At 38.3% G+C, this 13,221-nt stretch overlaps 1 protein-coding gene across 1 annotated transcript in view; it reads left to right on the forward strand.

Moving 5' to 3' along the window:
* LOC145396692 (uncharacterized) overlaps positions 1–13,221 on the forward strand; it is a 129,988-nt gene that overhangs the window by 44,243 nt on the left and 72,524 nt on the right. Inside the window, exon 3 of the mRNA XM_080269985.1 lies at positions 10,424–10,502. Coding sequence (XP_080126111.1) covers positions 10,424–10,502 — 79 coding nt within the window. The remainder of the gene's footprint in view (positions 1–10,423; positions 10,503–13,221) is intronic.

Below are 13,221 nucleotides of genomic sequence, written 5' to 3' on the forward strand. Positions count from 1 at the left end.
AATAATTTTTTGATGCTTGGGAAACTTACAATATTTTTTTCCCTTCATTCTCACCGCAGTCTTGCTGGAGATTTGTTTCCTTGCCTTTAAGAGTACAATCAGTCCGTCGTCTTTCGTGTGTGTGTGTGTGTTTGTTTGTGTGTGTGTGATTTCTGGGAGCGATGACAATTATTTTCTTCGGCATTCTTTTCGCAGAGGTTGGTTGTGCCGCGCCGACTCTGTACTCTCTGTACTCTCACCCCACGCAGGTGCTACAGGGTCCTTAATCACTCTTGAGCTTGCCATATACAGCACTTCTTATCAGGGTGGAGCTATACCTCTCTCTTTCTCTCTCTCTCTCTGTTAGTGATTTTTTTTTCACCCCCTCTCATCGGGTACGGAAGCTCTGAAACTCTTCCTTAACGATTTAATTTGTGAGATAGACTGTGAATATCCCTTTGTACGTTATTTATGAAGATTTTAGCGAAATTGAAAGGGTTTAGGTAACAGAAGGGGAAAGTAAGTTGTAATATAGGAAATGAATCGCTTAGGAAAAGGTGTTAGGAGCGTCCGCAACAGACAAGAATACGAAACTTGGTATTATAGGCCGGTATTTTCGTTAAAGTTCCCTGATACCTTTTCCTAAGCGATTTATTTTATTTTACACCTCACTTGCTCTTCTGAGTTACATAAATCTTTTCAATATCGCCATACTCTGCAGAAGTAGCGTACCCGGTATAAAGGGATATTAACCAGTCATATCCAAAAATAAATCGCTAAGGAGGAGGTATTAGGGAGCTCCGTTAATTAACAAAACTAGAAAACGAACCATAGTCTTTAGTTTCATCTGACGGAACGGGGGCACTGCAAGAAATTATGAGGTAGGATTGAGTCTCCTTGGCTACTAGTCAAATGCGCCCTCCAGTCGAACTACGATTGGCCATCTACTGAGCGAAAAGGGGTTAGGGATAATTGTTCGGCTAGAGCGTGTGCACTTTAGCTGGAAAAAAAAGGAAAAGAATATAAGAAAATGAAAGGAAAAGAGAATAAGAAAAAGAGAAAAAGAAATTAAGAAAAAGAAAAAAACAAAACATCGTCGAGGTGAAGGGGTCAGCTATGGGCCAATTTTCATCTTATCTCCTGTTCAGAGAGAGAGAGAGAGAGAGAGAGAGAGAGAGAGAGAACCATAATCGTGGGTATGCGAGGGAAAAGTCTTTACGTAACAAGTTATTCTTGGAACATTTTTACCTCTGAAGTTATGCCGAGAGAGAGAGAGAGAGAGAGGGGGAGAAGCTATAATCGTGGGTATGCGAGGAAAAGTTATAACGTTATTTTTAGAACATTTTTACCTGTGACGTTATGCGTAGGCGAAGAGAGAGAGAGAGAGAGAGAGAGAGAGAGAGAGAGAGAGAACGCTGTGAATTGCGACGTACATAATCACAAAAAAGTGCAGATTAACCATGCAGCTAGTGGGAAAAAAAAAGTTATGGACAGTAGAAAATTACTCGAGTAGACACTGGTAACACTCAACCGTCTCTTTAACATAAGCGAAAATAATTGGGATGCTGAATGTGTTGAGGATGATCACACACACACACACACACACACACACACACACACACACACACACACACACACACACAATACGTATACTTTTAGATACAAAAACCATACATACGTTCATGTCCCTAATACATAAAATTTATTTCACACAAACTTATGCAGTATATTCGTAGACATCCAATGCATACACGTCTGATCCACCGCATACACAGACAAGCACACGCTGAAAGGAAAACGTGTGTGTGTGTGTGTGATCGTTATTATATGGCTGCGTTTATAAAATGACACTAACCTAATCCACACAGGCTATCAGTTGCTGGATGTTTAGAGCCGTATTCTCGTTGGCTCGGGCTTTGTAGGGCATCCTCCTTAGACTTTTTTTAATCTTTATACTTTCTGATAAGATGCATTTGTAGCGTCGTTTGTAGGTACTAGAAACAAAACTAAAAAGAAAAGTTAAGTCATGGGTTTGAAGGGGTAGGGAGAGGGTTTACTGATAACTCTGGACGGGATTACGCAAATTTCCACTACCAGACGGATATTTTTCGTTTGAATTTGGCCAATTAGTTTCAAGTATGATGACAGAGGAAAGCCGAGTGGATCATGCAGTTATTTATATCGTCCAGCTCACTTCGTTCGCAGAAGCGTAAGATTGGGAGCAAGTAAGTGTGCCAGGAAAATGCGTTCTGTAGTATTGTTGTTTCATGGCAACATGTAAATTAGCCAGTGTACTTAGTAAGGTGCAGGTAACGATGCAATGTCCTATCTAGAATAGTGAATTGTATGTGACTGCCGAAATTATTTTTCCCGTAGATGTCCCTGGGCATTTGTTGAGCATAGCTGCTGGAAGTTAGTGGAATTCTGTATCGTTTTGTAATATTAACTCCTGTTTACATGGAATTTAGGTAACATGTATAACTGTACAAGTTGTTCAATCAAAATCATTGACCCTGGGTGTTCTAGTGGTGTTCTACCAGAGATTGAGTGTGAGCGCTATAAAAACCAAAAGCTCAAGGGCATAGAGCTTGAGACAGTCTCTAATGGTTCATCGGGTAATGGAAGACCACTAAGGCTTGTATAATTAATACTTCAAACTGCGAAAATGTGAGCAAGTACATAATGCCCACGAGCATTTATGGAATATCCGTAATTGCATCCTACAGTACAGAGTGTAGGCATCAAGGCTCCAGAAAGGCTACACATGTCATCAAAAGTCTTCAGAAATTATTGTCAAATATTCGAATTAGGCCACGCCTTCTTGCTCTCAGTTTTAATAATTAATACGGACCTAAGCTTTTAGCACATGATACTCATAATTTTTGGGTGAAGCAAAGAAACAGTAGCAGGATAGACAAGTAGCAGGAGGATGTTGTTGCTTGTTGGGTTGTGACGTCACCGGCCTCGTGTCACTTGAAGGGACGGTGCATCTGATGTCACCTTCCTCATAGTCATTGGGATATAATTGGTGTCGCTGACCTTATTTTCTTCTGCTAGCATGGGTACGTTGCGTCTTTTGAGACTTCTAGATGACGATTATTTTAACATAGCTTTCAAAACAATCCTGCAAACTTACACGAAAGATCAAAACATTCCTGGTAACTTTACACGAAATTTTTTTTCTTGCGTATTGTACTGGAATTTGTACTGTGGGGTATTATTGGTACCACAGATCTTATTTACCTCATTTATGGGTTCTAGGACTTCTAGATGATTTATGATTCAGACATTACATTATTTACATGCCAAAACATGCATAGGTATGGGAATATTTGCATGGTTCTCTGCTGTTTTTGCTTAATTTCTAAATGTCCTTGCGTAAACTAATATATTCTGCTGGTTTCCTGTGTATCACCATTTGGTCCATGTGTTAGTAATTTTCTGATTCTCCTAGCAGAATATTGTTCAAGTTTTAAGATATAGGGGACTTTAGGATTTTGAGAAGTTTTATATTGGAACAAAGTAGTGATAGACATTAAATTCCCAGTTACCTTTATTCTCATTTTTTTCACGCACATTTTAAGATCAGGATGAAATGCAAAGAATTAAAAATATATATATATTTTATCTCAGTAAACTGTATTTATTATGGTGACATTTTTTAACAGTTGTGGAAATGCATAATTATGAAGACATCAGCAATACAACCTCATGAGTTTTACATGCAAACTGTGGCAAATGGCCACCCACCATGTCGGACTTTCGGGCAAATTTAGCCCCAAAGTCAGTCTGTCACTTAATGTTGGTCTCTACTAACCTGACCTTCCTAACCAAAGCTAATACAGTTTAGACTAACCCTACCAAACCCAACAATTTGGACAATTTGCCATTTCGGACAATCACAGATTAGGAAATTTATTTTTTTTTTTAAAAGGTTCATCTTTTACTAACTTTTTCCTGTATAAATTGGTGTAACAGATGAACTTTAACCATAGTAAGCGTAGTGGAGGAAGTTGAGAGACGGAAGAGAGTTATGTGCAGAGAGGAAAAGAGAGGTGAAAAGATTATTAAGAGAAAGAAGAGAGTGGATGAGGGGCAGGGCAGCATGGAGGCTATTTGTATATGGCCACCCCTTATTATGGGATAAAGGCATCAAGCAATAGATAGATAGACAGAACTTTTTACTCCAACCTTCCCCTGTGAAGGGAGGTCAGATGAAGTGATGGCAGCCACACGAAGGCAGATGCACTGACGACCAGTCAGATTGAAGTAGTGAAGCCAGTGAGAGTACTGTACTTCTTTTGGGTCTCTTGACACAAACGTAAGTGGCACGTCACACTTGCGTAAGCAGCCATGCCTCCTGAACTTTCAGTTTGAAGTTAGTTAAAAAATGGCTGGCAGATGTAGGGACTGTTCTGCAATTACTGGGCATTTGTGAAGAAATTTTTCCAAGAAGACAATGCAGCTATTGACTAAGAGATGACATACTGTATTGTTGTCAGAAGCATTTGTTGTAGCTGTAAACTACTGTGTAAGTACATAAAGGACACACTTATGGTACTGTTGATGCTGGACAACTTTTAAGAAGCTGTGATTTCTGCATTTTGAAGGTTTGAATAAGATGAGGTGGTTAATGTTGTCAAGGAGAGGGTGTCTGGGGGTGCAGCTCCCCAGTCAAGGTAACTATTTTGTCTGGCATTGTTTATGGTGATTTGATCTGCTTCTGCCTTCATTTTTAGCACAAAACAACAAAGTATGATTTCTGCATTTTGAAGGTTAGGTTTGAATGCACTGAGATGATTAAAATCGTCGGGTTCTGGGGTCACAGCCCCCCAACTAGGACAATTTGTGTGCGTATGTGTGTGTGATTGATTCAGTCTGTTTCTACCATTGTTTCTTTCAGGAATTAACACCCCCCCCAAAAAAAAAAAAAAAAAAAAAAAAAAAATCAGTCCCCTTCTGTTGTCAGAGAAGGGGGGGAGGGCATAACACGGAAATGGTTGATTTGCAGAAGGTTTGAAGGTTAAAGTCAGTCAATTCACACACACACACAAAAGAAAAACTTAGTCATAATCAAAACACGATTTTCCAGGGGGATTTCAAGGATGTTTGAAAATAAATGAGTTCACAAGCATTTTATAGTACTGTACCAAAAAGGCAAACAGTACCCATTTTACACTAATATGACCCATAATTTTACCCTTTTTCCAGCATACTTCACATTCTTGTCATAGTACAGTACTTCTTGACTAGTGCAGTATAGTACAGTACAGTATTACTATTCTATAGTCATTCATAGAACTCAGCAGTCATGATCGGGAGAGGGCAGTTTCAGGCCAGGTTGGAATAAAAAGGGTAAGAAACACATGTATTTTGCCCCATTTAACGGACATTTGCTATAGCCAACAAAAGTTGGATGGGCTTCATGGCATCCGTTAAATCCGATGTCAGTTATAGTGAGGGTCAACTCTAATTTATATTGCTGTGGTTCACAGTCTGGGTCCTATGGAATCTTAGTACAGTATTCCACAGGAGTAATGTTTGGTTGTGTTGAGTTTTATAAGACTGTATTAACTGTGTAGGGTTATTCTAGATAACTCCTGCTTTACAGTAAGGTGGCAGAGAATGATATTCCATCCATATCATACTAAGATGAACTTGTTTTTCCTCCCGTGTCCCTGGCTGCACAGTTTGACACTTTATTTGCCAGTGAAAGAGGGGATGGGACGTTGTAAAAGAGGTATGACACAGTATGATGGAGGTGTCTCTGCACTGAGTAGTGTATTGATTTAATGCTGCAGACTTAAGATAATTTAATCCCTTGAATCTGTTGATAATCAAGGTGGGGATGCCCACCATCCACTGGTATTGTTGTCTTAGGTGACTTTTCATGAAGTAACAAGCCAGCTGTCATATCCATCCATCCATTGCCAGACGCCATGTATCCCAAACGGGGTGGTCAAGGGCTTAGAGTTAATTGTTTTACAGGGAGGGGCACTAATCCTCCACCAACCCCACTGGACACGTAGGGATGCCAACAGCATCTGGTGTTCCCAGGCGGTCACCCATCCAAGTGTCATATAACCCAGGAAATAATTTACTTTGTTCGATGGTAGTGATAAAATCAAATGAAAGTTGGTGGTTTTAGTGAGTTAGGACATGCCAGCCAAATGGAGCCCATAAGGGTTTACATCTGAGGGATGATTGGGGTTTATCACACACACAATGCCACAGAGGCTTGAGTGAGACTGGTCAAGGTTGCCTTAATTGTTTGGACTGACTAGCATAACCTCATGCTCTTACAGTCATGGTGGAAACAAAAAGATTGGATGATGAATGAAAATCTGGTGACATTTTTAAAAGTTTGTTCATGCTACCACCAGATGGGTTTTCTTGGACTTCTTTCATATCCTTGGTTTTGAATTTGATTGTTTATTGTCTGACATGGAGAGGAAACTGACATACTGGTAACTTGTTTTTAATTTTTTCTTCATTCCTGCCACTCCACGAGACTTTTTTATTAGAGTATGATGAAGCTTCATTAACTCCTTCATTCTGATGTACTGTATTTTTTATTTTATTTGTGCTATTCCTGATGATTTTCATTCACCATGTGACAGACTTTTTTTAACTGGAGGGATTAAATATGGCCGTCATTAACCCTCTATACTAGTGTTACTCAAAAGCTGAATAAACTCCTCTGGAAGTACTGTATTACTGCAAGAATAAATTACTAATGACATCATTGGACTGAAGGGTCAGTTAAGGAAGGCAAATGTGATGAAGGAAGGGAGAGACACTGACAATTCTCATCATTGTTGTTTGTGTCGCCAGACTTATCTTAATGTGAACCATGTGGGATGCAGACTGATGTTACTCTTCTTTTACAGTGTGCTATTTGGCTGCAGGTTACATTACAGAATTTAACATCAGCCAGAGGACATTATTTTTATTTCTTCCTGCCACTAGTGAGCAATTTTATTTCTGCATGCCACTAGTGAGCAGTTTTATTAAACTTGCTGGAATACAGTACCTTATAAATGAAGGGGTTAACAAAGACTACCATTATTTAGTCCTCTCTGTTTGAAAAATCTCCAAAGTTGCATAAAATAGTTTGATATTAGCAAGAATAAATTACAGATAGACATGATCATTGTGAATTTGTTAATGGATGGGTTGCCTAAAGTGGGTATTGAGGGTTTGAGCAGGGAGCTACTGATTAGTGATTTATTAACCATAGCTAAGTGTGAAAGTGACTGGCACAGCTATGGCAAGTTGAACCTCTTCACCATGAGGACATGTTTTATGTTTTAATCTTGCTGCCACCAGATGATTTTATTGAGTTGGAAGTCCCCCTCATAGTGATGGGGCTAGATACAGTTTTCATTAGCCTCTAGTCTGCAGCAGGCTGTCTTCAAAACTAAAGAAAGTGGCCTGTAGTGCCAAGAATAAAATATGGTACTGTATTAAAAAATTCATTAGGTTTAGGAGGTTGTGAAATCAGTTTTATCTCTGTTCACATGATTGGTCGAGAAAGCATTTTCCTCATACTGTATTGTTGTATACATATATTATTACTGTAGTACTGGAAATTCTCATCACACTAAAATCAATATGGCATCAAAATACTATATTAACTCTTTCATGGTCCTTGAATCACTTCAGTGTAATAGTGTCTTTTTGGATGTACGCTTCTATATTCTTCCTCCAGATGACCTATTTAGCTTAGGAGAGACTATTTTAACAGGAGAGGAGAGGGCAAATATAGTTTTTATTCATCCCTTCTCTCCTAGGATGCTCAAATGTTGCATATAATCACCTTGAGCAGCATGATTGAGAGAAAGGCAGTATCCTCAGGCTAAAGGGGTTAATGCAACTGTTCCTGTAATATAGCTGTTACTGCCAAGGGCCTGCTTAAACCATTAAATGTATGTGATCAGTCTGTTGTTTCCCTGACAGTGTGGACTAAAGGCGGGAGTAAGAAAGCATTAGCATTGTACAGTATAATGGGGTCTTTTTTATTTTAGGTATTCTTTTCACTGCCAGATGAGTTTATTCAGCTGAGGAGAAACTTCAAAGTGGATAAGTTAAATATATCTTTCATTAATCCCTTCACTAATCCATTTTACTTGTAATTTGGCCTCAAACTTCAATGTCCATATTTAATATGGAAGTGTAACAGTAGTTTTATGCTAGAATATGAAGCTAGTCACAAAATAAGGTCTGTGTAAGGATGTAGAGCTGTACTGCCATTTTTTTGTGCTTTGAGGTTTGTGAAATAAGCTGCAGAAGGATGAAAATCTGGCCCAAGTTAACATAAAACAAATATAATTCGGGGCTTGTTTTGTAGTGAGTAAAATTAGTTTGTATTAAGATTAAAAAAAAAATTTGTAATGTGGTTAACTCCATCAGTGTGATGATGTCTTTTGACGTACCAACAGTTATTACAGTACTGATATACTGTATGTGTCAGACTTTTATTGTGCTTAGGAAACCACTCTCATAACAAAAGTATGGTATTAATACCTAGTGAAAATACAGGAAAGTAGAGATGAAGATGATGTTGATGCAGCACTTGTGAGCAGCCTAATGACAGGATTTTAGGACAGTAATGATTTAATTTAACTGTGCTATCATTACTATAGAATCTGGCCATGCAGTGTCCTATGTTGTTGCTAACAATATATCCATGTGTGATGAATTACCACATTCTGTAATGAGCTTAAATTTAGGCACATGCAAGGCATTAACCCCTTCAGTTTGGCCATGTGGAGAGGATGGAGGGTGAAAGACTGACGAAGAGAGTGTATGTGAGTGAGGTGGAGGGTGGAAGAGGGAGGGGGAGACCGAGGATGAGATGGAGGGATGGGGTGGAGAGGTATATGAGAGAGGGGGGTGTGAGTTGGGAGCAGGGTAGTGAAATGGCGGGGGACAGGGCGACTTGGAGGCGATTTGTTTGTGGCCACCCCAAACGGGATTGAGGCGTCTGGCAATAGATAGATAGATAGATAGTATGAGAGTATCTTCAGATAAATGGGGCTGTTGTGTAGTAACAAGAATATACCGTACTTTAAAGATCATACCGTATATCTTTGTGCCAAAGGGGTTAATGGAGATTGGTGTTACTGTATCTCCATCACCGCAACTTAGAAAAACTTTCTGTAAGCTGGTATTAGTTGAGTTAAAAACTGTGCAGTACCTGATAATCTGGGAAACCCCTCCAGTGTGTGGACCCTTCTTAAGCAGAATAAAATCTACCTTCCACTTAAATGAATTGGCGGTAATAAAAAATTGTCTAGACATGGTATGTAGTGTAGTGAAGATACTAAGTGGACCATATGGTATTCTAAAACATTTTATACGGTACAGTGTATACCCATTTTAGAACAAAGATATATTGGTGGTTTTTATTTAATATATTATTCTGCAGTACTGTAGAGAGTAGCCTTCACCTTTCATATTATTGTACTAGGCTATATTCTGTATTTTTTCCTATTTTGAAGACACAACAACAGAGATTAAATTAAACCAACTCCAGGTTTTGCAAAGCTTATCTGAACTGGCAAGGTGACAAGGTCTAAAACAAACAACGCTTTCAAAGGGAACTGTTGGCCAGGGTACATCAGTCAGGTTAATGTTTATGGAGATGCTTAATTTGTTCCGACCTCTCACACAGTAGTTGGCTTGCATAATGATAACATGGGAGTGAGAAGGAAATAAACTATGATGCAGAAACCATTATGTGAATTTGAGACTGTAATATTGTTTCACTTTTTCTTGAAGTTATGAAATAGTACATGAAATTCTGTAAAGTTTGGTGGACTTCGAATATTATGTCACTGGATTTCAGAAGTCATTGCTCACTGTTTTGTTTTTTTATCATTTTGGAGTAGATCAGTATTTAAGTAAGCAGTTATGGGGTACTTGAAAGATGAAAGTTCTCCAGTACTCTTAGATTGTTTGTGTTAATATAAATGTAACTGATTTGATTTTCATATTTTGTTTTCCACCACCTTTCTTATTTTTTTTCCCACCACCTCTCTTATTTTTTTTTTCATTATAACTAGCTTGCCTTTGTTCAATCAGGAAATTAACTCCTATACATTAGTACAGAAGTCAGTCATTTATGGAAACTAATGAATGAAAAATGACAGTAGTCTACCTAGTCATTTGGGGTGATGGTCATGTACGGTACTGTGACTGGCACCCCCAACTGACTATCGAACTCAGATTTTCAAGAGATGGATGGAGTTTTTTCAGTCAGTGTCACCATGGACGTGACATTTGATCAATTTAGTGTAAAGTTTTTGGGCCATATGCTGTACAGTATAGGAGGTAATGTGAAACTGGCTGTTGCCATTTTCATATGTGATAAAATGGAAATTACATCACTGGTGTTGTCCAAGCAGTCAAGCATTGATAGTACTGTTTTTTTTTCTTGCAGGTTCGACATCATCCGTAAGCTTGGGCAGGGCACATATGGGAAGGTGCAGCTGGCAGTCAACAAGGAGACTGGGCAGGAGGTGAGGATTGCATTAGAATACTTTTATGTCATTTCTTGAGGCACACCCGCACAGTACCTGTGGGTATCGTACAGTACATTGTAATCTGTAGAAGGTGGTTGTTAATGGCTGGAATATATTGGAATGGGATAATCAGACCTTCATCCCCACTCCCCTTTTTTTTTTATTATTATTATTATTATTCAGTTGCATCTGTCTTATACTGCTAATACTTAATATTTATGTAGGAAGAAGAGGCAAGATGATAATTCAGAGAGCAGACGAGATGTGCTGTATACGAACAGCACCATGAGATTGGGAGGTGGAAAGGGATTAGCAGTATACATAGATCAGTAGAATGATGAGAAGGCAAATTTTATCCCTTCCATTTAAAATAAGGTATAAGAGCCAAAAGTATCAGGTTTGACATGTGAAAATAAAATTGAAAATGGTCTCTCTTTGGTTATTGAAGAATATAGACACAGATACGTTGAATATAACTATAAATGATTAACATAAGTGCATTGGTATAGAGTGTTTCGTTATACTGTAGTTATATATATGAGGGGTAAGTTTTAAGGATATACACGTATACAGTATATATTTTTTTTAATCCCTTTGCTAGGATGATGCTTTGTTTTGGTAGTGTTATTATTTATTACTGCTTTTTTATTCAATTTAGAAGAGTCCCTTTGTTGTGAAAAGACTGAATAAATTTGTTGGGATTGTATGAGTAAGGAAGAAAATAATCTTCATAGTTAAGGGGATAAGGACGTAATGTCTGGGATGTCTTGTTTATTTGTATGAATAAAAAAAGGAATTCATCCTCATACTTGGCTTAATGACCTTTGTGGCCAGGATATCAATATTTGTTTGAGAGAGAGAGAGAAAAAAAAAGTGAATTTAATTTAGTTCAGAGATTCAGATCTTTGGTTGCCAAGGTCTTGTTTATTTGCTCATATGCTGCCTGATGATTTTTATTTATTTATTTTTAGCTTCTTGAGAGACATCTGCTAGTGAAGGGTTAAAATTATTCACCTTAAATCCCTAATACCATTTAGCCCTTTTTCTCTATGTCTGTGAAACCACCTGAGAGTTTACTTCAGCTAAGGAAATATCTCTAGTGAGGGCATTGATATGGCTTCTTTGTAGGGTATAACTTTCTCATGATCTTGGCAGTTTAGTACTGTAGTGGGAAGTAGGGTTTAGGTGATGATTTTATGATATGGTGGTGATTTTATAGTAACTTCCTTATACTTTATTATCCTTCATAAGAGTACACCACCTCACACTACAGTTGAAATAAATACAAATAGTAGTATGTTTGTTTTCATCTATCAGAACTGGGTCAATCATACAACTTGACATTAAGTCATGGTTTCATAAAATTCGATGAACGTGAGGTGGGAATAAGTTTTCTTGGTTATTATTGAAGTTTATCTTCCAGTCAACACCCATCCAGCATTTATATTGAAAGGAGTTTGGCATCTGTTAGTAAACGTGCTATACAGTATTGTGGTCTGCTTGGTTAGGCCGCGTCTTCTCTGTGGTGATTTAATATAAGCCGTACCCTGTGTATAGTTTCATTTACTTGTCCCTGTTTAACACCTACACTTTAAAAGGTCATCCCTAAGCTGAATAAAATGTCATTGGTAAGCACAAAATAAGGAAGATGAAGGGTTTAGCTATTCAGTCACCTCTGCAACAGCCTTGATGTAAACTCCCCACAAATTTTCGGTTTACTTATCTGTTTTCTAATACTACAGTCAGGAATGGTCTGTCAGGAGATAAATGAATAAAGTAAATAAATAATACAGTACTGGTATTTATGCCTATACAGTGTAGCAGTCTAGCAGTCTTTTCTCCCACAATGTCACAATCTCTAATATTCCCAACTGCCTTGTCCTTCCACCAGCGCCATGGCATACCACCTTGCTTTATTTTTTCCAGTCATTCCTCCCGTACTGTAATATTCTTCACCCTTTTATTATGAAAGATTGACAGGTCTTCCTTAAACCCTTCGGTCTGATGACATTCTGTATTTTGTATTTTATTCCTCTTGCTTCCTGATGATGTTATTTATCTTGGGAGATAATTTTTGAAATGAAGGGGATTGATATAGCCTTCAGTAACACTCCAGGACCAGGGGATCTCAGTAATCCTCCACCATGAGGGTATCTCTTGAAATCAGTACTGTCGTACAGTACCTAACAGCAGGAAGAATAATGTAAAAATTACATCCTTGAGCAGATATGGTTAAGCTGGATGTTATTATCTGGTGGTGAAAAGAATATAAAGACATCATAGTACTGAAAGCTTTAACCCCTAAAGGTCGGTCCCTGTTCTGGAATGTGTCATGGGGACGTTGGTCCTCGTTCGAAAACGTTTAGACACTTTAACGTTCTCAGCCACTGCTCTACAATGAATAATCGAAGGACCTCTGATTTTTATATTTTGTCTGTGCTGTATCCAATATTTTTTTTTTTTTTTTTATAAGTGTAAGAGAAGGGAAGAGGAGAGGTAAAATGGAAGGTTTGCTGGTTCTTTGCTCTCAGTGATCCAGCAACCATTCTTTCCTGAGCCATTGAAGAAAAAACACAAGCTATTGAGGAGGGACCTTGGATCTGTTCAGTGATGGCGAAGGATGATTTGTATACCATGACAGATATGTGATCTCTCATCATCCTGGAGGTGGCCACCAAAACAATCCAGAAAGCAAAGATAGAGAATGATAATGTTC

This window comes from Coenobita brevimanus, chromosome 4, assembly GCF_032717465.1.
Source record: "Coenobita brevimanus isolate Jiangsu-jjx chromosome 4, ASM3271746v2, whole genome shotgun sequence".
Lineage (NCBI taxonomy): Eukaryota > Metazoa > Arthropoda > Malacostraca > Decapoda > Coenobitidae > Coenobita > Coenobita brevimanus.